General features: G+C 40.7%; 1 protein-coding gene across 3 annotated transcripts in view; it reads left to right on the top strand.

The window, feature by feature from the left end:
- The first annotated feature begins 3689 nt into the window (after positions 1–3689).
- The window catches only part of LOC129106844 (uncharacterized), a 21838-nt gene continuing 15 nt past the window's right edge, over positions 3690–25512 (top strand). The window contains exons 1-13 of one of the 3 annotated variants that reach the window (XM_054618097.1): positions 3690–3736; positions 4029–4187; positions 5189–5293; positions 6723–6827; positions 7430–7534; positions 8083–8187; positions 8454–8558; positions 15291–17720; positions 18487–18660; positions 20063–20239; positions 20918–21091; positions 22351–22524; positions 23132–25512. The exon at positions 23132–25512 is cut by the window's right edge and continues 15 nt beyond it. In XM_054618097.1, coding sequence (XP_054474072.1) covers positions 4060–4187; positions 5189–5293; positions 6723–6827; positions 7430–7534; positions 8083–8187; positions 8454–8558; positions 15291–17720; positions 18487–18660; positions 20063–20239; positions 20918–21091; positions 22351–22524; positions 23132–23141 — 3792 coding nt within the window. In that variant the 5' untranslated portion in view covers positions 3690–3736; positions 4029–4059 and the 3' untranslated portion in view covers positions 23142–25512. Of the gene's footprint in view, positions 3737–4028; positions 4188–5188; positions 5294–6722; positions 6828–7429; positions 7535–8082; positions 8188–8453; positions 8559–15290; positions 17725–18486; positions 18661–20062; positions 20240–20917; positions 21092–22350; positions 22525–23131 lie in introns of those variants that run through there. The other 2 variants (XM_054618098.1, XM_054618099.1) reach the window with 2 other exon arrangements.

Here is a 25512-nt window from a genome sequence, read left to right as displayed (position 1 = left end):
GGGTGTAGGTGCAGCAGAGTGAGCAGGTGAGAGGGATGGTGCTGATGAGGTGGGCGTGGTAGACAGGTGCACTGAGTAATACTGATTAGGTGAGTGATTGGTGGTGAGAGAAGGGGCTGGGCTGTGACTGACTGTGAGCTGGGAGTGGCCAGAGTGAACTGAGAGACAGAGTGACAGGGAATTGAGAGAGCTAATGACATGAGTGTATGGAAGAAGAACTGTGACATCTACTGTGTACATTGGAGATTGTTTTTCCCTTTGATTCTAATACTAAAAGCTTAAAAACTGTTTTACATTTTGGGTTATATTCAAATCTGCTGCTTACAATCACTGTGAGTGCTGTCAGACAACTAAACACAAATTCACATGTTGGTGTCAGTGATGATGGCGCCGAGGTAAGAAGGTCCTCCGTTATCACTACAATTGAATATATAACTCATGTCAATCAATTCTCAAATGTAATGATTCAATCATATTAAAGAGTTTTCCTCTAGCTGCCCAACTTGATTCAAAGTAACCCAATTTGGCTAAAAGAAACGTCCAATCTGGCAACATAGTGCACAGGTTCAACCAGCAGGGGCTGTCAATGATTCTCCTGGTTCTGGAGGTCGGGAGTTCACATGAGTTTGGGTTTTATGTTGGCTGTTTATTTAATGGGGGTATTTATTCAGCTTTTCTTTCATCTTGCTCTAGATCTGCGTTTAAGCTGCATTGAAACTTTTCCCGTCCCGACACAGATACCGGGTCTCTGTATCGGCAGACAGGGAGTACGATCCGATAACCGTGTTTAATCAATACGCTCTATCATACTTTTATGTTTAAGGAAACATTAGGCTCGACTTAAACGTTGATTCACTAACTTCGTAAAACAAAATGTAACAAATAAAAACATTGATATTAATATACTTTATTAAAATACTGGTATCTGATACAAGATCGGCCCGTCATCAGCGATACCTGATGCAGCTATTTGAGTCCAATATCAGTGTTTGTATTGCTGCATTGAGACATTTTATATTCTTATTTCAGAGAGTTAAATTTAGATTCAGGATTTCCAAAGCAAATAGTGTTTTACCTCATAACTAATTTATCCATTCATAACCACTAAATCTAAATGACTGTTTTTAATTTTGTGCTGTTACATTAAAAAAAATAAAAATAGGGTCTGGCAGAGAACATTGGGGTTTTAACAGTATGGCGTGAAGCAGTAAAGCATTCTGGGTAGTTTTGTGGCTCAAACCCAACCCAAACGAGAGATTGAGAAAAGTTGTATCCACAGAACCTCCAAGACTCTTTAATATTCTCAACATCACAGATGTACTTTTTTTTCTAGAGACCTTAAAATGTTAAATAAAATGATAACCAGTGTTTTATGTTCACATAGCGGCTTCAGAAGCCTTGTTTCAATAAAATAAAGATAAAAGGATATTCATACAATATTTCAACTGGAAACAAGTCAAATCTGACCGGAACACCTTAACCATGAGATGTTTTTAAAAAGGCTCTTATAAATGTACGAAGTCATGTTGGTTTGTGTGTAAACGTGCCTCCAAATTGGAGCAAAGAAGTTGGAGGCCAATCGTCCCTTCCTCACTTCCTCCCTCCTCACTTCCTCCCTCCTCACTTCCTCCCTCCTCACTTCCTCCCTCCCTACATCTGGCCCCATTGCTCGGACCAAACTCCTCAACTACCCTCCTAGTTTTATGACGGTATTTATTGAGCCATGCAGCTGCTTTGTGTTCAAGGTTCACCGGTGAATCATTGACGAGATAATATTTACATTACTTTATTACAGACGAGGCACAAACTATGATCTTTGTATCACATTCTGACTTATTCAAGCTCAACAACAGGTATGAGTTTCTCTATAAAGAACATTTAAATGTTTAAAAAGCACATTTTGTTTTTGTGAATTGTTGATTTAAATGCTCTTTTTTTACAGAATACAATTAAGAAAACCTAATTATTGTAAAATAAACTGACAAGATAACGTTTTATCACGAAATCATTGCGCTATCGTTCATAAGTTAAAGTTCTACTTAAGTTTGATTTAGTTTCAGTTAAATCCTACTCCGTAGTTCATCCAGTTTGTTATGATTATTCTTTATTAGTTGTATTGCGATTGTTTGAGTTCAGTGAAGACAGTCTTAAATGAAAAAACATATTTTTAATTGTGAGGTCCTGAATGTATTTATTGAACCGGAGCTGAAGTCCTTCAGAACGAGAGCATGTTGAATAATCAGAGAGCTCCAGCAGAGGGCAGCAGGCTGCTGGTTGAATCTTCTTCTTGTCTGGATTTCACAAATTAGCGTCTCAAAGTGTGAGCACAGAAAGAACAGAGCCAGTTAATTATGACCATACATATATAAATTAAATATATATATATATATATATAATATAAATATATATATATATAAAATGCGCAAACTTCTTTCAGGACTAAAAACATCTAAATTGGTCCTTAAAGGACCATCATGGACTTTTAAATCTGTAATTTCCACTGAAATGATATGTAGTTTTCCCTTTTGTTTTTCAAAAATACTGTTTTCTAATGTATTGTTAAAGAGTAACATCCCAGTACACATAAACTGTACTGGGATGAAACACAGTGATGTTAAACTGTAGGGAATGAGAGAGCTCTGGTTGAAAGAGAGAGCACTGGTGTTACACTGCAGGGAACAAGAGAGTCCTGGTGTTACACTTTAGGGAACGAGAGAGTCCTGGTGTTACACTTTAGGGAACGAGAGAGTCCTGGTGTTACACTTTAGGGAACAAGAGAGTCCTGGTGTTACACTGTAGGGAACGAGAGAGTCCTGGTGTTACACTTTAGGGAACGAGAGAGTCCTGGTGTTACACTGTAGGGAACGAGAGAGTCCTGGTGTTACACTTTAGGGAACGAGAGAGTCCTGGTGTTACACTTTAGGGAACAAGAGAGTCCTGGTGTTACACTGTAGGGAACAAGAGAGCTCTGATGTCACACTGTAGGGAACGAGAGAGTCCTGGTGTTACACTTTAGGGAACAAGAGAGTCCTGGTGTTACACTGTAGGGAACAAGAGAGCTCTGATGTCACACTGTAGGGAACGAGAGAGTCCTGGTGTTACACTTTAGGGAACAAGAGAGTCCTGGTTTTACACTGTAGGGAACGAGAGAGCTGTGGTGCTTATTCATATTTCTACTCTTTTACATTTTAGAAGAAAATATTGTGCTTTTAGTGCACTACATTTGTTTAACAGCTGTAATATTTTTCAGATTCGTTATTTAAATACAAAACGTGTGATCAATAGCTTTCCTCTTGCATTAAATTAATCAATGATAATTATCCAATAACATAATAAAATGACACTGACATGGGGTGATTCTGCATAATTAATCATTTCAAACTGCAGAACCATTTTCAATTTAGGACTTTGTTAGCTACTAGCTAACTTTACCAATTTCTGCTAATAACGTTAAAGTTATATCTTTACTACGGACTGCTGACTTGAGATGTCTTTTTTTGTCAGTTAACACACAAACACACACACACACAAACACACACACACACAAACACACACACACACACACACACACACACACACACACACACACACACACACACACACACACACACACACACACACATGAAGGGATGAAGGGAGGAGTTGCAAACACTGAGCGAAACTGAAACTTAAGTCAGTCTGTCCAGACTCCATTCAAACTTGACAGAGCAGGAGGAAAAACAGGCGGCTGATGCAGGTTGGGTTAATACTAATAATTACTCTTGTTGTTTCTTAATCTGACAATATTTTATGTTTAATGCTGTTTAAATATATAGCAGAAAACCACCTGTGTGCCTGGGGGACATCTTCATATGTTTCCTTTTGTCTTTTCCTGGTTTCTGAGTCATCGCACATACATAACAGAGCCAAAGTTTAACATTATGATGGCTGGAAAAATACATGTATTTGATCAAACAAATGTAAAATAAATAAGAGGTGGCCAACTTAAGAGGTGGAGTAACTTTATTAGTCAGTGTTTGTGTGTACAGTGTCACTGGTGCACCTCTCAGACTTGAGAAGATGAGTGATTTGGAAGAAGAGGAGGACGGATTGGAGTCTGCAGCGTCCAGCTGTCAGTTAATGAAGAGTGATCCGTCAAAAGGAAATCCTCCACGACTCAGTAATGAACCTGAACCTTCACACACAAAGTAAGAGACTGTTTCTACTGACATAAGCTGCAGTACAACTCTGTTCTTTTATAATTACATGAGGTTTGTTTTACATTATTCAGTCACTGGGGATGTCTCATTAAAGTTGATTTGGCCTTTTAAATAGAGTAAATCTGCTGAGTCCAACCGAATAAGGTTGACTCACGATGGATCTGACACACTGAAACAAACAGTTGTTGGTTCTAAATCTGCCACACCTTATCTTTCACGAGCTACTCGACCCATAAACTGGCTAAAGGTGCAGCTTTATATGTAACACTGGTACAAACATACTCTGAAAACACAGAGCAGGTGAGGTCTTTACTTTGCAGCAAGGTCTGGGTAAACAGGAATGCAGTCCAGAATCAGGTAAAGGGATCCACAATCTGGAGGCTGAGTCAAAAATACACAAAAGAAAGGTGTAAATACTACTTATACTACAGGAAACACTGAGCCGCTAGAGGAGGAAGAACTACGACGATTTTGAAACAGGAAAAAAAGGAGCAGAAAGACTGCATACACCAGGGAGGAGGAGTTGAGGGTGAAAGGGGACACCAACCAGGGCGAGGCATGTAATCACACAGGCAGAAAAACACTCAGGAGAAGGAAGTGAAGCTAGCTGAAACATGAGAAAACGTGACAACTTCAAAATAAAGCAGGAAAGAAAAACATAATAAGGAAAAAGATCACAGAGGAGCAGGGCAAATCTTAACATTATGAAATGTAGTTGTAGCCACCTACACACTACATTAGCATTGAAAAATATTTGAATGAGAGTAGAATATGACATTAAAATAGCAGAAAGTACATGAATGTAGCACAGAAAGAGAAATAAAGAAAACAATATATACAAGGACATTACCGACAATACCGTTAAATGTGTATACATAAGAACAAGAAAGAAAAGTGTTTGTTGTTATGATCAAATCATGAACATGTCAATGTTAACACTGTTCTTTACAAGTTCTGATTCTATGTGTTAACATTTGTCGTTTCCACAGACAGAGAGCAGGATCTCCAGTACCCAGCTGTCTGTCCATGAAGAGTGACTCTTCCAAAGAGGAACCTCCATACTTCAGTAATGAACCTGGACCATCAGACACAAAGTAGGATACTTTTATATACTGTAAACTGACCTGAAGATAACAGTAAAGAAACACTGTAGAGAACAGTAGAGAACAGTAAAGAAACACTGCAGAGAACAGTAAAGAAACACTGCAGAGAACAGTAAAGAAACACTGTAGAGAACAGTAGAGAAACACTGTAGAGAACAGTAGAGAACAGTAGAGAAACACTGTAGAGAACAGTTAACCCCCCTGCAGTACCTCCGTGAAATGTTTGGTTGATTAGACAATTTTTCATATTACTTTCCCCAAAAAAATTTCCCCAAAATGACATTCTTTGAAAACACATTAACATGAATCCAACATATTGTAGGAATGGATAAATGGAGGCAGAAGATGTTATCTTTCAGTCAGAAATGCACACATTCAGACACAGCAGCTCTCTCCAGCTGGGGTTCACTCACAGTGAGCCTGGACCTGTCCCTCAAAGAGGAGGCCCCGCCCCTATCGCTGCTGAGCCAATCACGAGGCTGCATGTCACATGCTGGCTCTGTCAGGTTCTCTTTGATTGACCGAAAGTCTATTCAGTCCCCAGCTGACTAAGATCCCAGACACATGGACGCACGCTGCAATGTTATTTGAAAAGAAGATACCGTTGTAAAAAAATAAATTTAAAGAAATACGACATTTACTTCACCCACGAATCCCAATATTTTTGCAAGATATTCCTGGCTAAAAGAACTGTCCCCCTACATGTATGTTTAAAAAACCCACAACATGAATCTGTCCATTATTTTAATAGTTCAGTATTGTATGCAAGATAACAGGTATGTTTATGCATGGCAGTGGCACTAATAGGCCATCACTCATTTTCGTTTCCACATTTATGTTTAAAATAATAACCTCAATTTAAATAGCTTGTATGCATGATTATCATGCAATTGACAGACAATGTTGATATTAGCATTGGTATCAGTTGACAAGGTATGTTTATAAATGGCAGTGGCACAGCCACCATACTCACTGTACATTGCACATGTTTAAAATAAAAACATGAATATATGAACCTGTGTATTATTTGAATAGCTTAGTATTGAATGCACAATAACAAGGTATGTTTAGACATGGCACTCTGCCCAGTTTAATATAAAACACAATTTTATACAATATATATAGTAGGGGGTCCCTGCTCCATCTCTCGATCAGTTTGGGGGTCCTTGGCCTGAAAAACGTTGAAGACCCCTGCTGTAGAGAACAGTAAAGAAACACTGTAGAGAACAGTTAAGAAACACTGTAGAGAACAGTTAAGAAACACTGTAGAGAACAGTAAAGAAACACTGTAGAGAACAGTAATAAAGGCATATTCCACGTTTGTAGAAAAAACTCTTCACTCTCACACATATGTGTTTCCGGCTGTAGATGAAATGTCCAGAACATGCATATAGTGAAATAAATATAACTATTTCCACAGACAGAGAGCAGGATCTCCAGTACCCAGCTGTCTGTCCATGAAGAGTGACTTTTCCAAAGAGGAACCTCCATACTTCAGTAATGAACCTGGACCATCAGACACAAAGTAAGAGACTTTTATATACTGTAAACTGACCTGAAGAGAACAGTAGATAACAGTTAACAAAGTTAACACTGTAGAGAACAGTTAAGAAACACTGTAGAGAACAGTTAAGAAACACTGTAGAGAACAGTAAAGAAACACTGTAGAGAACAGTAAAGAAACGCTGTAGAGAACAGGGGCGGCTGTGGCGTAGTGGAGAGCAAGGTAGTTTTCCAATCAGAGGGTCGGTGGTTCGATACCCGGCTTCGGCAGTCGATGTGTCCTTGGGCAAGACACTTAACCCCAAGTTGCTCCTGAAGGCCATCGGTGTGGACTGATGATGAATGTTAGTTAGAGTCTGATGGTGGCACCTTGATGGTAGCCTGTCATCAGTGTGTGAATGGGTGAATGATATGTAACATACTACTAACGTAAGTCGCTTTGGAGGAAAGCGTCTGCTAAATGACTGTAATGTAATGTAACAGTAATAAAGGCATATTCCACGTTTGTAGATAACAGTTAAGAAACACTGTAGAGAACAGTTACTCTCACACATATGTGTTTCCGGCTGTAGATGAAATGTCCAGAACATGCATGTAGTGAAATAAATATAACTATTTCCACAGACAGAGAGCAGGATCTCCAGTACCCAGCTGTCTGTCCATGAAGAGTGACTTTTCCAAAGAGGAACCTCCATACTTCAGTAATGAACCTGGACCCTCACACAGAAAGTAAGAGACTTTTATATACTGTCAACTGACCTGAAGAGAACAGTAGATAACAGTTAAGAAACACTGTAGAGAACAGTAATAACACTGTAGAGAACATTGAAGAAACACTGTAGAGAACAGTAAAGAAACGCTGTAGAGAACAGGGGCGGCTGTGGCGTAGTGGAGAGCAAGGTAGTTTTCCAATCACAGGGTCGGTGGTCCGATACCCGGCCTCGGCAGTCGATGTGTCCTTGGGCAAGACACTTAACCCCAAGTTGCTCCTGAAGGCCATCGGTGTGGACTGGATGATGAATGTTAGTTAGAGTCTGATGGTGGCACCTTGATGGTAGCCTGTCATCAGTGTGTGAATGGGTGAATGATATGTAACATACTACTGACTGTAAGTCGCTTTGGAGAAAAGCCTCTGCTAAATGACTGTAATGTAATGTAATGTAACAGTGATAAATGCATATTCCACGTTTGTAGAAAAATCTCTTCACTCTCACACATATCTGTTTCCGGCTGTAGATGAAATGCATATAGTAAAATAAATACAACTATTTCCACAGACAGAGAGCAGGATCTCCAGTACCCAGCTGTCTGTCCATGAAGAGTGACTTTTCCAAAGAGGAACCTCCATACTTCAGTAATGAACCTGGACCCTCACACAGAAAGTAAGAGACTTTTATATACTGTCAACTGACCTGAAGAGAACAGTAGAGAACAGTAAACAAACACTGTAGAGAAACGTTAAGAAACACTTTTGTCAACAATAAATAAAGAATGTAGAGAACAGTGAAGGAACACTGTAGAGAACAGTAATAAAGGCATATTCCACATTTGTAGAAAAAACTCTTCACTCTCATACATATGTGTTTCCGGCTGTAGATGAAATGTCAAGAACATGCAGATGGTGAAATAAATATAACTATTTCCACAGACGGAGAGCAGGATCTCCAGTACCCAGCTGTCTGTCCATGAAGAGTGACTTTTCCAAAGAGGAACCTCCATACTTCAGTAATGAACCTGGACCATCAGACACAAAGTAAGAGACTTTTATATACTGTCAACTGACCTGAAGAGAACAGTAATAACACTGTAAAGAACAGTAGAGAACAGTTAATAAACATTTATTTTGTGAAACTGAAAATAATGTTTAGACAGATTATTCTATTTCAGATGTCCCATTTTCTTTTGATTTCTGACCAGTTTGGCATTGAGAGAATGGAGAACAAGTTTGAATGTGAAGAAAATGTGAAGTTAAGACAAAATTTTAAGATTAGCCTGTCGATGCAGCTTGAGTTTGTGCAAATTACACCGCAACTGCTTTCTGTCAGCTTGATAATGTAATTGAGATGGTGAGGACGGCCAAAGCACATTGAATAGCTAAGGTTGACCAAGTGTCCAAAATCTGACTTGACCTTCACCTTCCTGGACAAATTCTGTTGTCAGGCAGCAGGATAAAGGGGGAGGGCGGACATCAACGCTTGTCCACTGACACAGTAGCACCTGGTTCTAGGTGCTACGGTGCTAGCTCTGAATGTATCCATTTCCCACAGTTATTTCCAGGACCCTGCCAACTCACTCCCACAGCTTTTGCCACAGCTTTTAAGAACCTTGTTGCCTCTTCCTGCAGACAAATCTCCTCCACCACATCTCTGCGTCTCTGAGATGGCGTTGCCTTGTTTCAGGCTTGTGCCAAGGCCTAGGCAACCCCTAACTTGCTGCCCTAAGCCTATGATGTCCCCGGTGTTTGATACACTGACTTTTCCTGTTTGGTAGTGTTGAGTGGTAAACAAGAGAGACTTCTACACCAGATTCGTCTTAAAACAAATGTGACATTTATTGTAGGATAACAGGAGTATATCGCCCAGCAGTTATACGTGCACGGGCCTAGCAGTACTGAGAAGTTCAGCAACTAAAAGGCGCTTATACAGAGTGTGCATCATGTTATATAGGTTTTGTGAGTTGAATATGATAGGTCCAAAAATGAGAGAGGCGGCTCTTGGTTTAGACTTTTAGACTTTCTGAGGGCCTTGGTCAGTTGGTCGTAAAAAGAGCCTTTGTTATCTGTGGTCAGTTGGTCGTAAAAGCATATTCCTTCTTTAAGTGTCTCTGTTCTTTTCCATCGTACGGCCAGGCACTAGAATGCCCTGTCCGGAGTATTTGACCTTCTAAGAGAACTTATAATCATTTACCGCAATGTGCACAGTGATAGTGTGATGTGAAAGCATAGACAAAATATACTGTGTTTGAGATTTGTATGTGTGCTTTTATACATTATGTAATATTTACATGACAAATCCCCCTTTTCACACCTGCTAGGTGTGAATTCTCTATTAATGATTCATTCATCTTCAATTTCAAGACGGAACTGATTCTTTTGTCCTTCGTTGTCGGAATCCTCGTCCTCGTCTGGGTTCGCTGCATTACCTTCTCGATCTAGGAGGGGGAAATGGCCATAGGGTGGTGGCTGCTTTTCTTTAGAGAGGGCCGTTGTGATTAGTCTTCCTATCATTGTTCTAAGGCAAGGGATGCAGCAACAACCACAGGTAACTATTATGGACAGAAACACTGCAAACGAGACTGCGATTGACATGATCAACGTTTTCCATTTCCCAAAGATGTTTTCCATCCAATCGGAGAAGGGGTTGTCAATTCCTGACGCTTCATGCATTTCATCTGAGAGGGCTCTGAGGTTTGCTAATGCTTTGGTGACTGACCCATCAGGGGCAGTGTTGTTGGGAATGATAGTACAGCACATGTCTCCAAACATTGCACAAACACCCCCTTTTTCTGCTAGGAGCATGTCTAGGGCCATCCTATTTTGCACTGTCATCAGAGACGTTGGGGCCAATTGCTCTGCTATCCCAGCAATCCCATCTCTAGTCATGTTGGCAAGACGCAGGACATTATAGTGGACATAATTTATTCTGTCTACATTTTTGCTTGGAGTGACAGGGAAGAGGGCAGATATTAATGGCAGATTCTCAAATCCTGCAGCTACCTGATCTACTAATTTGAACTAATTTGGGACTCCGCGTCCCTGGGGGCTCGTCAGGGTCCCCCAGGCACCTCCTCAGCTGTCGCTGCATTTCTCAAATTCGTTCGGACCTCTGTCAGTGTCCTGTCAGGTGTCGGAGCTGGGGCACAATGTGTCAGGTGGTGCCAAGGAGCGCCTGATTTACCTTTGACCTGGACCGAGTGTGACGTAACTTCCTTCACTTCGTACGGTCCAGTCCACCTGGGGTCAGTCCACTTTTGTTTGTGAACTTTGACCATGACCCAGTCTCCTACTTTTACCTTTGATGGCTCTCCTTCCACCGGGACGATCGCCTGGGCTCAAACAACCTATTTGGAGAGAGCTGTGGTGAGAGATGTTAGTGCATGCAAATAGTCAGACATCTCAATCTGACACACATCCAGAGGTGGCATATGACCTCCATCTCTGGGTGGACCTGGCATAACTCTACCAGTCAAAATTTTGTGTGGGGAGAGGTGTGTTCCTCCCCCTGGCGATGATCTCATTGCCATCAATGCCAGTGGGAGGGCCTCTACCCATGTTAACTTGGTACCTGCACATGTCTTGGCTATTTTAGCCTTCAATGTTTGATTAGCTCTTTCGACCAGACCCTGTGATTGTGGATGATACACTAAGCCAAACTTGTGGCTGATTCCCAGGCTTAGCTCTACTTTTTCTAGCAGTTTGTTATTAAAATGTGTTCCGTTGTCGGATCTAATGCATCGTGGTAACCCGTAGCACGGGATCAACTCTGTCTGCAACCATTTCACAACTGACTGTGCATCTTCTTTTTTGGTGGGGATTGCTTCTACCCACTTTGAAAATCTGTCTACCATTACCAACATGTATCTCTTTCCTTGTACTACATTATCTGCTCCCATGTCTGTATAATCTATACTGATGTCTTGGAAACAGGCTGATGGTACCGGATATGATCCCATAGGGGTCTGCTCCTGAGTGGAGGGAGGGCAGAGCCTGCACCAGACTAGTGAGGTCAGCAAAGCTAAATGGTATGAACTGCAGTCCTGGTCGACCCCCTGTGGCTGGGCGGAGAGGGTAGGCGCCGGCGTGGTGCGCGGCCATATCTTGGTCCATTCCCCTCTTCCACTGAGCAATTCGGGATGAGCGGCGTGGTGGTGGTTTTCTTACGACTGTTCCCTTCAGCAGTCCTTCCACTCGATAGTGACCAGGATGTTCTGGATGGATGAGCTCTCCTATGACTCCCCCTTCTTCCTCGTCCTCATCGTCCTCCGAATGTAGCTGTAGCCCGAGTTCACGCATCGAGGTTTCATCCAGGAGGGTGGTGCACTGTTGATCTATTCTTCGTTGCTTCCTCTCCTGTGGCGTGAGAGCGTACGTAGGTATACGTAGTACGTCCTTCGTTGGACTCTGAGTCAATGTGCGGGTTATAGAAGTGGTTCCGCTCCCATTCTTCTTTTGGAGTGTCTTGTTTCATCTGTTGGTGTGGGCTGAAGGGAGGGAGTGGCTGTGGGTGGTGGTGGGGTGGTGCTGACCAAGGTATTGACCAAGACAACCCCTTTTTCCACCCCCCTCTTTCAGCTCCCGATTGCTGGCGAGAAGGCTGCCCGTCCCCTCCACTACTCGATTCTCTTGAGGAGTCACGAGTTGGAGGCTGGGGTGTACCCTCTGCCGGTCCTGTCCCTCTGTTCCTCTCTCTTTCCATTAGGTGTACTTTTTTCGTCAACGCCTCTACCTGTTCTGTGGTACACCTAGGCCCAAGGAGCTGTTTGGCAGGAGTGAGACAGGCAATTCGTCCACTAATATGGCGCTGCCAGGCTCCAGTTCCAGCTGTAGTTGCCCTTTGCCTGTCAAGCAGCCACTTCGTACTGCCAACAGTGGTGCTTGTAGTGCTGCTCCGTCACCGCTGGGGGCGCTGGCCGTGGATGGGGAATATGGGGGAGGCGACTTCACTGGTTCCTCGGGGAGGGGCGGGTAGAGGGTTGTTGGTTTTTCTTTTTCTTCTCCTTTGTCTTCTCCGCTCTTTCGCACGGGAGCCATTAGTGCATTCCAACCCCTTTTCTCAGGCATTTGGAGGTCAACACGTGTCGCCATGCACATTGTCGCTGCCAGATCTCCCACCCTTTCTTCCTCTTGCTTCATTCTACGGGCCTTTTTCAATTTGCTCGTAAAAAGGTGGCATCCTTTATCATCTTTTTCTGCTTTCTCCGCTTCTTCCCGTCGGGTTTCCAACTCTTCCCTCATTTTCTGTATTTTTGTCATCGTCGGGACTTCCGGTAACCTGTTGAGCCATCCTCTATCCGTCCATCTTCCTTTCACATCCTCCCATATCTTTTTATCTGTCTTCCACTGTTCTTTTCCCCACAATCTTCCAACTCTTTCCTCTAGATCTTTTGTCAACTGTTCCACATAACTTCCACTAGTTGGCTCTCCTGCCTCAGCCATTCTATCCTTGTCTGTCACTTCCTTATATCTCTCTGTTCAACCTTCTTCCTCACTGCTCCGCCTACCTCTAGCTAGCTCAAAGCGCTACTCAGCTCCCACCTTCTTCCTCTGCCTGCTGCTCTTCTCTCCTTTTTTTTCTTTTTTTTCTTTATTGAGTTGTGTGAGTGTTTGTCAGTGGTCAGTGTTGGGTGCAGGACTTGTGTCTGATGCTTGTGATTGTTCGCTTTGCCAATTCTCTATATCAAATCCTATCAATTCACGGGTCTGGTGAATCGCCGCTCCTTCTTCTTCTGGGTCTATCTCATTTATCTCTTATGTCCAATGGTTCTTAACCATGACTTGCCATTACTTTAATATACACTGCCTGTTTAACAATTACTCACGTGTTAACACTTTGGAACGTTTTTACAACACGCGCTTTGAACAAACTAGGTCCCAAGGGGAAATATATATATTTTTTTCAACTCTTGCGCATTTTACATCATACTTCTACGTGATCCAAATCTCAACTTGTTCCAGAAAAACAAGCGGACAGAGTGGCCCGGAATTCGGTTCGCAGGCCGTGAACAATCGGTGTGTATGGAATTCACCCGAGCCACGCGATCAGAACAGCCTTTGAACCTACTCGGTGTACACTCTGAACACTTATTCCCTTTCACAATTCTCGATTTCTGTTAGATCCATTCACTCATGTGTACACTCTATGGCATTTATTTTTATTACATTTTCCCCATCACCACTGCTAACACGACAGTCCTGTTATCCTTTACAATGTATTTTTTTTCAATCGAATTTATCAATTTATGAACGATTCATACTCACACTCAGTACTTCTGATCAAATTTGGTTTTACAATCGACAATATGCAGAATTTACTGAAATAGGTTTCTGCATACCTTTGTTTACAGCGCTGTTTGATCAGGTTCCCGTGATGAGAAGAATGGCTCCTGGCTCTGCGAGGACCCTTGGTCCGCGTCCACCGTCTGGATTTTCAATAGAAACGAGTTTTGTTCTTGTCCACTCTCTCACTGATCTTTTGCAACCATCCTCTGCTACCAATTTGTTGAGTGGTAAACAAGAGAGACTTCTACACCGGATTCATCTTAAAACAATGTGACATTTATTGTAGGATAACAGGAGTATATCGCCCAGCAGTTATACGTGCACGGGCCTAGCAGTACTGAGAAGTTCAGCAACTAAAAGGCGCTTATACAGAGTGTGCATCATGTTATATAGGTTTTGTGAGTTGAATATGATAGGTCCAAAAATGAGAGAGGCGGCTCTTGGTTTAGACTTTTAGACTTTCTGAGGGCCTTGGTCAGTTGGTCGTAAAAAGAGCCTTTATTATCTGTGGTCAGTTGGTCGTAAAAGCATATTCCTTCTTTAAGTGTCTGTTCTTTTCCATCGTACGGCCAGGCATTAGAATGCCCTGTCCGGAGTATTTGACCTTCTAAGAGAACTTATAATCATTTACCGCAATGTGCACAGTGATAGTGTGATGTGAAAGCATAGACAAAATATACTGTGTTTGAGATTTGTATGTGTGCTTTTATACATATGAATGTAATATTTACATGACAGTAGCTTCTGCTGGGGCTATTTTATGCCTGTAGCTTGTACAAATGGATCATGTGACTCAGTTAGCCTCATCTCCAGTCTTACTTTGGCGCACTTTACCCTTCTGTGAGACTGGTGATGGGTAGTTCTAGGACTCCTTAGCTGTCGATTTCTAAGCTGCAAAAACACTGAGAGAAGATTTCTGCCTTTTGACAGCGATCTCACAATGGAGCAGAATACTACTCAATTGGTTTTCGTGAAGCGCAACCACGTGATATCTGAACTGTAGTGATTAGGCTTGTGAATAAAATGCACAATTTCCAGCATGGGTGTCAGGACGATGTCTAAACTCTTAGCTCTTTGTACATCAGTGGTCGTGTTGGATGATGTTCATAAGTCTTGAAAGCAACAGCTCATAGAACCGACCATAGACTGTATTCTGTCTTTGCAGAGAGCTGCAAGCTTTGATCGTTTTGATAACACCATAATAGTAAACTTTAGATAGTTACAAGGTATGTGATTTGACCTCTATTAGGAGGGTGGTTTTGTTCCATTTATTTAAGAGTGTGTCTAGTATTTGGACAATGATTTACATTTGTGATTTTAAAAAGATATATATTTGAATGGGAGTAAAAAAAACGAAAAAGAAAGCGATATATATTTATATATCTATATATAGATATAGATATATAAATGTGTGTGTGTGTGTGTGTGTGTGTGTGTGTGTGTGTGTGTGAAGGGCTCACCACTAATGTAATGTGTTCATTTCCACAGAGACAAAACGGAGAAGACCCATGTTACTATGGTGGAGCAGCCGTCCTGCTGTGCTTTGTGTCACAACGTCCTGAGGGATCCAGTCTATACCAGCTGTGGACACTGGTTCTGCACACAGTGCATCACATCATACTTGGACCAGTCCAGTACATCAGGAGAATCTTCTTGTCCCCAGTGTGGAAAAGGATCCATAAAAAAACCTAGACTAGAGACAGCCAGTCAGACCAGCGATCTGCAGGAGGTTCTAGATGAACATAAGATCAGTCTGAGGAGGACATGTGAACGTGTGACTGAAGGAACTGATCAAACAGGAAATGAAACCCTCCTCAACAGGATCTACACTGAGCTCTACATCACAGAGGGACAGAGTGAAGAGGTTAATACCCAACATGAGGTGAGGCAGCTTGAGTCAGCTTCCAAGATGAAGACCCTCCATGACACTCCAATCAAGTACCACGACATCTTTAAAGCCTCACCAGACCAACAGACCATCAGAGTCGTTCTGACCAACGGAGTCGCCGGCGTTGGAAAAACCTTCTCAGTGCAGAAGTTCACTCTGGACTGGGCAGAGGGTTTGGAAAACCAAGATGTCAGTCTGGTGATTCTGCTTTCGTTCAGGGAGCTGAACTTGATCAGACATGAGCAGTACAGTCTTCTGAAGCTGCTCCATGTTTTCCATCCAACATTACAGAAGGTCACAGCAGAGGAGCTCTCTGTCTGTAAACCTCTGTTCATCTTTGATGGTCTGGATGAAAGCAGACTTTCATTGGATTTCCACAACAACGAGGTCGTGTCTGATGTCACACAGGAGACATCAGTCAACGTGCTGCTGACAAACCTCATCGAGGGGAATCTGCTTCCCTCGGCTCTCGTCTGGATAACTTCCAGACCTGCAGCAGCCAATCAGATCCCTCCTACACGTGTTGACAGGGTAACAGAAGTACGAGGCTTCACGGACCCCCAGAAGGAGGAGTACTTCAGGAGAAGATTCAGTGATGAAGAGCTGTCCAGTAGAATCATCTCACACATCAAGACTTCCAGGAGTCTCCACATCATGTGTCTAATCCCAGTCTTCTGCTGGATCACTGCTACAGTTCTGGACCACATGTGGACCACAGACCAGAGAGGAGAGCTGCCCAAGACCCTGACTGACATGTACTCACACTTCCTGCTGGTCCAGACAAAGAGGAAGAAGCAGAAGTACCATGATGGACATGAGACGAGTCCACAGGAGCTGATGGAGGCTGACAGGGAAGTTCTTCTGAAGCTGGGGAGGCTGGCGTTTGAACATCTGGAGAAAGGAAACATCATGTTCTACCAAGAAGACCTGGAGCAGTGTGGTATTGATGTCACAGAGGCCTCGGTGTACTCAGGAGTCTGTACAGAGATCTTCAAAAGAGAGAGTGTGATCTTTGGGAAAACAGTCTACTGCTTCGTTCATCTGAGTGTTCAAGAGTTTCTGGCTGCAGTCTACCTGTTCCACTGTTACACAAACAGGAAGACAGAGGAGAAAAAGAGTGACTCATCCCTGAAAAGCTCTCCTTATCGTGAAAGTGATGATGATCATGATGAGGAAGATGACCGTGAAGATTGTGATGAGGAAGACGATTATGATGATTTTGATGATCAAGATATTCTTGATTCTGACAATGTGGAAGATGATCATGATGATTATGATGAGGAAGATCATGATAATGATGATGATGATGATGAGGAAGATCATGATAATGATGATGATGATGATGATGATGATGATGATGATGACCAAGACGACCGTGATGATTATGATGACCGTGAAGATTATGATGACCAAGATGACCGTGATGATTATGATGACCAAGATGACCGTGATGATTATGATGACCAAGATGACCGTGATGATTATGATGACCGTGATGATTATGATGACCAAGATGACCATGATGATTATGGCAATGGTGTGTCAGATAAAAATGACACAGTCTCATCTCTGGAGGACTTCTTGGGGAGAGGCATGGAAAAATCCCTGAAAAGTAAAAATGGCCACCTGGACCTGTTTGTCCGCTTCCTTCATGGCCTCTCTCTGGAGTCCAACCAGAGACTCTTAGGAGGCCTGCTGGGTCAGACAGACAACAGTCCAGAAATCATCCAGAGAGCCATCAGCAACCTGAAGAAGAAGAACATGGACCAGATCTCTCCTGACAGAAGCATCAACATCTTCCACTGTCTGATGGAGATGAACGACCTCTCAGTACATCAGGAGATCCAAGAGTTCCTGAAGTCAGGAAGCAAATCAAACAAGGAACTCTCAGAGATCCACTGCTCAGCTCTGGCCTACATGCTGCAGATGTCAGAGGAGGTTCTGGATGAGTTGGACCTGAGGAAGTACAACACATCAGAGGAGGGGCAACTGAGACTGATTCCTGCTGTGAGGAACTGCAGAAAGGCTGTGTAAGTGCATGTATTGTTATTGAACAATAAATATTTGTAGAGTTATCGTTGAGTTCCTCAAACAACAACGCACCTTCAACCCATGTAGCACCTGTCAAAATCACAGGGAAGGGACTGGCCATCTGGAAGTTTGGGATGACTCACAAACGGCATATCCATTCCAGGCCAAACCAGCCGGTGGTCATGTAGTTTGAATTTTTTCAATTCTGATGTCCGTAGATGCTGTATGATCCTTGGACCTTACAGCATCTAACCTAGACTGATCCTTACCTATTGATAGAAATATCAATCAAAACCCAGGAAATCCAAGAACGCATACATTTGGTGTTGCTCCATTGTTTCTGAGCCGGTGTGCTTGACAAAGTGCAGTGCTAAAACCAATCGAACAAAAAGGAAAAATGCTACAATGTTCTATTATAACCCCCAAATTGCACTGAGCCTATCGATTTATAGGTATGAAGGCGCCTATTATTTCCGATGTAGCTTCACTCCACTGCAAGAACTGAATATTGATTCAAACTGAAATAAACTACTATTAATTAAAGAGCATTTTAATGAGTAGCTGCTATTAAATCATCATAAAAAAATGTTTTATTGTGTTTAAAGCAGGAACAACAAAAAGCAGCCGACATTGATCTATATATTAATACCAGTGATTCTTACAGTATATGTTGTCCACAACTGCTACATGAAGTGGTCTTTTAGTTATTTATTATAATCCTTTGACTTTCAAGATAACAGATTATATATATATCTTTATTCACAGACTTAAAAACTGTGGACTTTCAGACACACACTGTGAAGTTGTGGCCTCAGCTCTGAAGTTCGATCCCTCCAATCTAAAAGAACTGGACCTGAGCAACAACCGCCTGCAGGATTTAGGGGTGAAGCTGCTGTCTGCTGGACTGGAGAGTCCAAACTGTAGACTGGAGATTCTGAGGTCAGTTCACCATCTGTCAGGTGCTGTTCTGTGTGTGTGTGTGTGTGTGTGTGTGTGTGTGTGTGTGTGTGTGTGTGTGTGTGTGTGTGTGTGTGTGTGTGTGTGTGTGTGTGTGTGTGTGTGTGTGTGTGTTGTGTGTGTGTGTGTGTGTGTGCATATATATATATATATATATATATATATATAAATCCTTAACTGAAGATTTATATGACATTTCCTTTGGTTGATTAGTTTTGTGCCTGGACAGACTAAGAGCAGCTTGGTGGTCAATCTTGACACTAAAACCAATTCATGAACAATAAGACCTTTGTAAATGCTGAGCTTACGAGGTTTATTGAACCCACCTTTCCAGTTTTATGAGCATCTAAATTCCAGAGGGACACAAAGACACATCCAATCGTGAATAACGTCTTAAGGAAACTGAGTCTTGATGCAAATCAACATGTACCTTAATTGATAAGCTAGTCCTAGTCCTAGTTAGTCTTTGTATTTTAGTAACAAACTCATTTTATTTGTAAACCATTCACAAATTGACTCTTTTAACTGTCTTGTTTGCATTTGTTCTAATCTTGTTCTGTAGTCATACAAAATGCATCTAACATCACTGACCCACTATAGTGTCCCTTCATACATTACTTGAAGTTTACCAAATCTCCAAATTTGAGACATCTAAGTTAAAAAAAGTTATGTATAGTTAAGTTCATAATAGCCAACTCTGTTTAAATTATTTTAGTTTCCTGTAACTAGTATTAATTCTGTAATGTAAGGCTAAATTAAATTACCAAGAAAGTTGTTAGGATGGGAGTGGTTTGCTGTTCCCGCCATGCACTGCACCTCCTTTCTCAAGAGGATAAAGCAACTCTGTGTCATATTCTTTATTTATTCTATTCATCTTGTTTATTTTATCGTATCGTATAATACAGTATAATTTAAATTGAATGTATAAAGAACTTGATCATTTGTGTGTATGTGAAATAATAGGTCCCTGTACACCATGACAAGAACTCCGTAGCAACCCTCAGATGAGATTTAATGATTAATTCCCTATTTTTCCAAAATTGGGTTGCGTCCTAAATTTAATCTAAAATTGGCTGGTGATATTTTGAATAAAAGTAAAAAGTACAAGATTAATCCCAACATGTCTGATTTAATATCATCCTTTAATAACAGACTTGACTGAGATCAGCAGCATGTCATTAATATGTGTTGACATCAATAGGTGTTTGAATGTTGTGGTGACATTTGGATGATGTCTAAAGAAGGCGACATTATGATGACTCACGTAGTCATTCCTCAAAAGAGAGCTCATTGATTAGGACTTAGTAATGTTGAACTGTACATGCAAGACCAAAATACATTGTTGTGTAAATGTATTCTTATGTAGAATATATATTCTTTTCAGATTGAGTTACTGCAGGTTGTCAGAGGTCAGCTGTTCTTCTCTGCTCTCAGCTCTGAAGTCAAACCCCTCCCATCTGAGAGAACTGGATCTGAGATACAATCACAAACTGCAGGATTCAGGAGTGAAGCTGCTGAGTGATTTTCTGGAGAATCCACTCTGTAGACCGGAGACTCTGAGGTGGGTTCACTGTCTGCTACTAGTCTAGCACTTTCATGTTTAAGTGTCAGGGCCCCCCCTGACCTTCACCTACAAAATGTCACTCAATGAGATAAATATCAACCAGTAAGAGACTCAAAAGGACCAGAAAGAGGCTCAAAAACACTACAAAGAGACACAAAACACCTACAAAGAGACACAAAACAACTACAAAGAGCGACATTAAAACCTACAAAAAGTCATAAAACAACTATAAAGAGACACAAAAAAAGACTACCGTGAGACACAAATCACCTACAAAAAAGCTAAATTCTATCTAAATAAAATGTTATTATTTATGCAAACTAAATGGGAACAAAATACCACGCTCTTAAACCAAACTACTGGAGGTGAAAGTATTACTGTTCTGTTTTGAACTGAAATAACTGCTAAAGTGATTTTTTAAAAACAGTTCAGATAGACTTTATAAAGCATTATTTCAGATCTTTTGTCGACCTGTTGTGCTCCAGGTTCCTTTGAACATTTGCTATGTGATCAATTTTCCTTGAAAGTTAATATTATATTTTAAACATGTAATTCATTCTCCTGACTTAAGCTGCTTTTCATGTCTGCCACCACGCTGCAGGGAACCCATGTGAAGTTGAATTACACGTTATTATGAACTGATTATTTTCTCTATTTAATTTATTCTCCTTGCAGATTGAGTTACTGCAGCTTGTCAGAGGTCAGCTGTTCTTCTCTACTGTCAGCTCTGAAGTCAAATCCCTCCCATCTGACCGAACTGGATCTGAGTGGAAACAAGCTGCAGGATTCAGACGTGAAGCTGCTCAGTGATTTTCTGGAGAGTCCACTCTGTAGACTGGAGACTCTGAGGTCAGAAACCATTTATTATTTCTGTGCTGAGATTAATATTATGTGAAAGTTTGGGCTTTTGAGGTCATAAACCTGCACAAATAAGACAAAAAGAAACAAGTAATTCTCAAAAATGTGCTTGTGCTGCTCATTGTTTACAGTGATGTAACTCATTGGCTCGTGTACGTTTAGAAGCCTCCAGTTCAGCATCTTGTCCGTCGCCATCTTGTTTTTTGCAACCAGTGAACAGGAAGTGACCATATTTGGACTGAGGAGGAGTGACGTAGAGACGCCGTATACGTCTCTGGTGTCGACCTGTCAATCAGTGTGTAGCCCCGCCCTAAAGCATCCCCTGCTTTATGGTCTGTTTGACTCTAAATGGAGCATCATTTACTAAATGAACATCATGCTGTATTGAAGAAGACTTGAAACTAGAGATTGAGACCATAAACTCATGTTTACAATGTTTACTGAGGGAATAAATCAAGAGAGAAGTAGAGTCATTTTCTCATAGACTTCTATACAACCAGAGGAGTCGCCCCCTGGTGGACAGGAGAGAGAATGCAGCTTTAACACGTGAACCATTGGATTTACTTTAAAGAACAGGAGGTTACCGTCTGGACTGATGACGTGTACCACCAAATCGTTTCACAAGCAGCCTGTTTACAAACTTATTATTAACCAATGAAAAGATAAATCATCATCATACAACATGAAAATGTAATCCTGGTTGGTTCCACAGACTGTTTACCTGCATTCAACCATAGACTGCTCCAACCTGATTGGTCAATATTACTCAGATTACAAAGAGAAAAGACCAAAATATTGTCCTGTTGCCTCCAGATTCTGCAAATGAATAATAATTATAAGCTTTATTTATAAAACACCTTTCATAACATAAAGTGCAGCTCAAAGTGCTTCACAAGAATGACATATAAATATCAGGTATTTTAAACCAGGGACATATATATAAGTAAGAAAGTGCAGAATCTGTTTACACAGATTATTAATGCACCTTTAAATGTGGTGTTTGTACATTTAAATCTGGTAATTTGCATTTGACATTTGGTGCAAAATCAGACCTTTTGTATCCAAATGAACAGTTATTCACTAAGATCAGCGCTGATAGTCACACGCAGTTCCAGTTGGTGGTGACTGAAGCACATTATTAAGGAGCGTCCTGTCAAACTCTTTTATTCTGTTTTAGACGTTATCCTTACCTTCAATAATTTCAAGCAGAACTTTGTCTTTTTAAATTACATCATTTATTCTTTATGCAGATTGAGCGACTGCAGTTTGTCAGAGATCAGCTGTTCTTCTCTGGGCTCAGCTCTGAAGTCCAACCCCTCCCATCTGAGAGAGCTGGATCTGAGTGGAAACAAGCTGAAGGACTCAGACGTGAAGCTGCTGTCTGGTCTTGTGAGGAGTCCGAACTGTGGACTGGAGACTCTGAGGTGAGTAGAGGGTTGCAGTCAGTCCATGCTGGTTTCAGATGTATTTTTCTAAACACAGATCCACTGGTTTCAGGATTGGACGAGAGAGAGAGAGCAGTCAGCCAATCAGATGAGCCAGAAGCTTGTTGTGATCGTGTGTTTGAGTCGATGTGTTGTTGTTCACGTCTACAGGAAGTGAAGCTGGGTTTTAGCTGACGGCATCACAAGGTCTTTAGAGACATTGGTCCTCATTCATCAAACTCTTAAACTATTGATCAGCTCATCTTTGTCACAGCTCTGAGATCAGTTTGACTGAAGCCTGCAAATCACTGGCTTTCACTTCATAGAACCATCATTACATTTAGTAACCAAGAACCTCTGCTGATGTTTTACTGCTCAGTCTCTGTACATACTTGTGGCACCTTTAACTTCTTGCGTTCAGGACTCTCAGTGAAATCTAGTACACAGCCTCGATGCCCAAAGTGTCCGTTAACATGAGAGCTGCTCAGACTGAAGTCCCTGCTGCTCTTTATACTGGATGTGCTGCTTCACTGACTGACAGCTGATGAAGGGAGTCTCTGGAAACACTGACTCATCTCTTCTCTTCTTCTTCTTCTTCTCTCATCAGATGGTCCTGATCTCTGTCAGCTGAGTCCTGACGATCCAGAGAGCATCTGGAGACTGGAGACTGCTCCACCACCTCCACCTGGATCTTATTTTGTCTACCACACACCAGAAGACTTTTAAAACACTTAAGTCTGACACCCTCTCACATATAAAGACATTTCACCTCATATAACAGCTTTCACATGCTCATGAACAAGGAAGTATAAAGACCAGAGAAGCACACACAGAGCAGAAGTAGAGGTGGATAGGTCCAATCTCTTCTCCAGGAGACGCTGTTTGTTGATTTATTTGTAACGTGACTTGCATACTTCATTATCAGCACTTTTGGAGTTATTTTAACCCGAATAAAGATCTTTTCCTAAACCATAGTTTTATTGATTAAACCTAACTAAGTAGGATTATTGTTTAAACCTAACTAAGTAGTTTTGTTGTCTAAACCTAAATAAGTAGTTTTATTGTTTAAACCCAACTAAGTAGTTTAGTTGTCTAAACCTAACTAAGTAGTTTAGTTGTTTTAAGCAAAACAATTAACAATATGGTAAAATCTGTGACACAAAATGGCGGCGTAAAAAAAGAAGACGGCATCATGTTGACCACAAATCTAAAGCTTTTCCTCATTCATCACAATCTTATGAAGATAAAATGTCAGAAAGAAAAACAAACAAATGTGTATTAAAGGACACAAAACAACTGTAAACTTTGATGTGGTTTTGTGAAAGAAGTGCAAAAATATTTTTTTAAATATCAAAGCAAGTAACAGTAACAAAATGTTTGTGCGGAATATCAATGAATGACTAGTGAACCTGTTAGAAGGTATCTTATTTACATACTTTATATGTAAATACGTTTTTAATGGTCAAAACGTGGTAATATTAAAGTATATTTTACATAAATATATATTTTAAAGTGTTTTAAACACTTCCATTAGTGTAATTATCATGTCAGCACGTGTAATGACATGTTTGTTGAACTGTGAATGTGATCCAGGATTCTGTAAACTGTATATAAACTGAAACGAATAATCAATAAGTGAATCAACAGAGAATTATGCAGCAAATGTTTTGACCGATTGTTTACAATACTAAAAAAGGCAATAAATTGACAGGTTTCAGCCCCTCAGGTGTGATTATTCAGTTTTTCGTAGTCGATATAAGAGTAAATTTAATATCTTTGGGGTTTGGTCGATCAAAGAGAAAGAAATATGAAATACTGTAAATACTTTATGATTATTCTATAGTATGAACTGTTGTGTATATATGTGTATAATATGGAGGTATTGATAAGAGCTTTAGCCTTTTGGCATGGGGGGATTATGAGACAACGGGCCTCTGGACACAGACATGCAACCACATCTCCTACATACAAGACACACAGACTCTAGTCTTGTTTAGCCTCTTTAGCCTCTCCTCTGTTGTTGTTTTGTGACTCTTTATGCTCATTTTGTGTCCCTGTGGAGTTGTTTTTTGTCTCTTTTTTGGTTGTTTTGGGAGTTTTGTGTTTGTTTGTGTCTCCCTGTTAGTTGTTGAGTGTCTCTTTGTGACTCTTTGTAGTTGTTTTGTGTTTCTTTGTAGCCATTCTTTCTCATTGTAGCCATTATTTGTGTCTTTGTAAACATTCTTTGTGTCTTTGAAGCCATTCTTTGTCTTTGTAAACATTCTTTGTGTCTTTGAAGCCATTCTTTGTGTCTTTGTAAACATTCTTTGTGTCATTGTAGCCATTCTTTGAGTCATTGTAGCCATTCTTTGTGTCTTTGTAAACATTCTTTGTGTCTTTGAAGCCATTATTTGTGTCTTTGTAAACATTCTTTGTGTCTTTGTAAACATTATTTGTGTCATTGTAGCCATTCTTTGTGTCTTTGTAAACATTATTTATGTCTTTGTAAACATTCTCTGTGTCTTCGTAAACATTATTTGTGTCTTAGTAAACAGTATTTGTGTCTTTGTAAACATTCTCTGTGTCTTCGTAAACATTATTTGTGTCTTTGTAAACATTATTTGTGTCTTAGTAAACATTCTCTGTCTTTGTAAACATTCTTTGTGTCATTGTAAACATTATCTGTGTCTTTGTAAACATTATTTGTGTCTTTGTAAACATTCTCTGTCTTTGTAAACATTATTTGTGTCTTTGTAAACATTCTCTGTGTCTTAGTAAACATTCTTTGTGTCTTTGTAAACATTCTCTGTGTCTTTGTAAACATTCTTTGTGTCTTTGTAAACATTCTTTGTGTCTTTGTAAACATTATTTGTGTCTTTGTAAACATTCTTTGTGTCTTAGTAAACATTCTTTGTGTCATTGTAAACATTATTTGTGTCTTAGTAAACATTATTTGTGTCTTTGTAAACATTCTCTGTGTCATTGTAAACATTATTTGTGTCTTTGTAA

Source organism: Anoplopoma fimbria, chromosome 18, assembly GCF_027596085.1.
Source record: "Anoplopoma fimbria isolate UVic2021 breed Golden Eagle Sablefish chromosome 18, Afim_UVic_2022, whole genome shotgun sequence".
Taxonomy (NCBI): domain Eukaryota; kingdom Metazoa; phylum Chordata; class Actinopteri; order Perciformes; family Anoplopomatidae; genus Anoplopoma; species Anoplopoma fimbria.
Note: the sequence above shows the minus strand (reverse complement) of the source record. Positions and strands in the feature narration are given on the sequence as shown.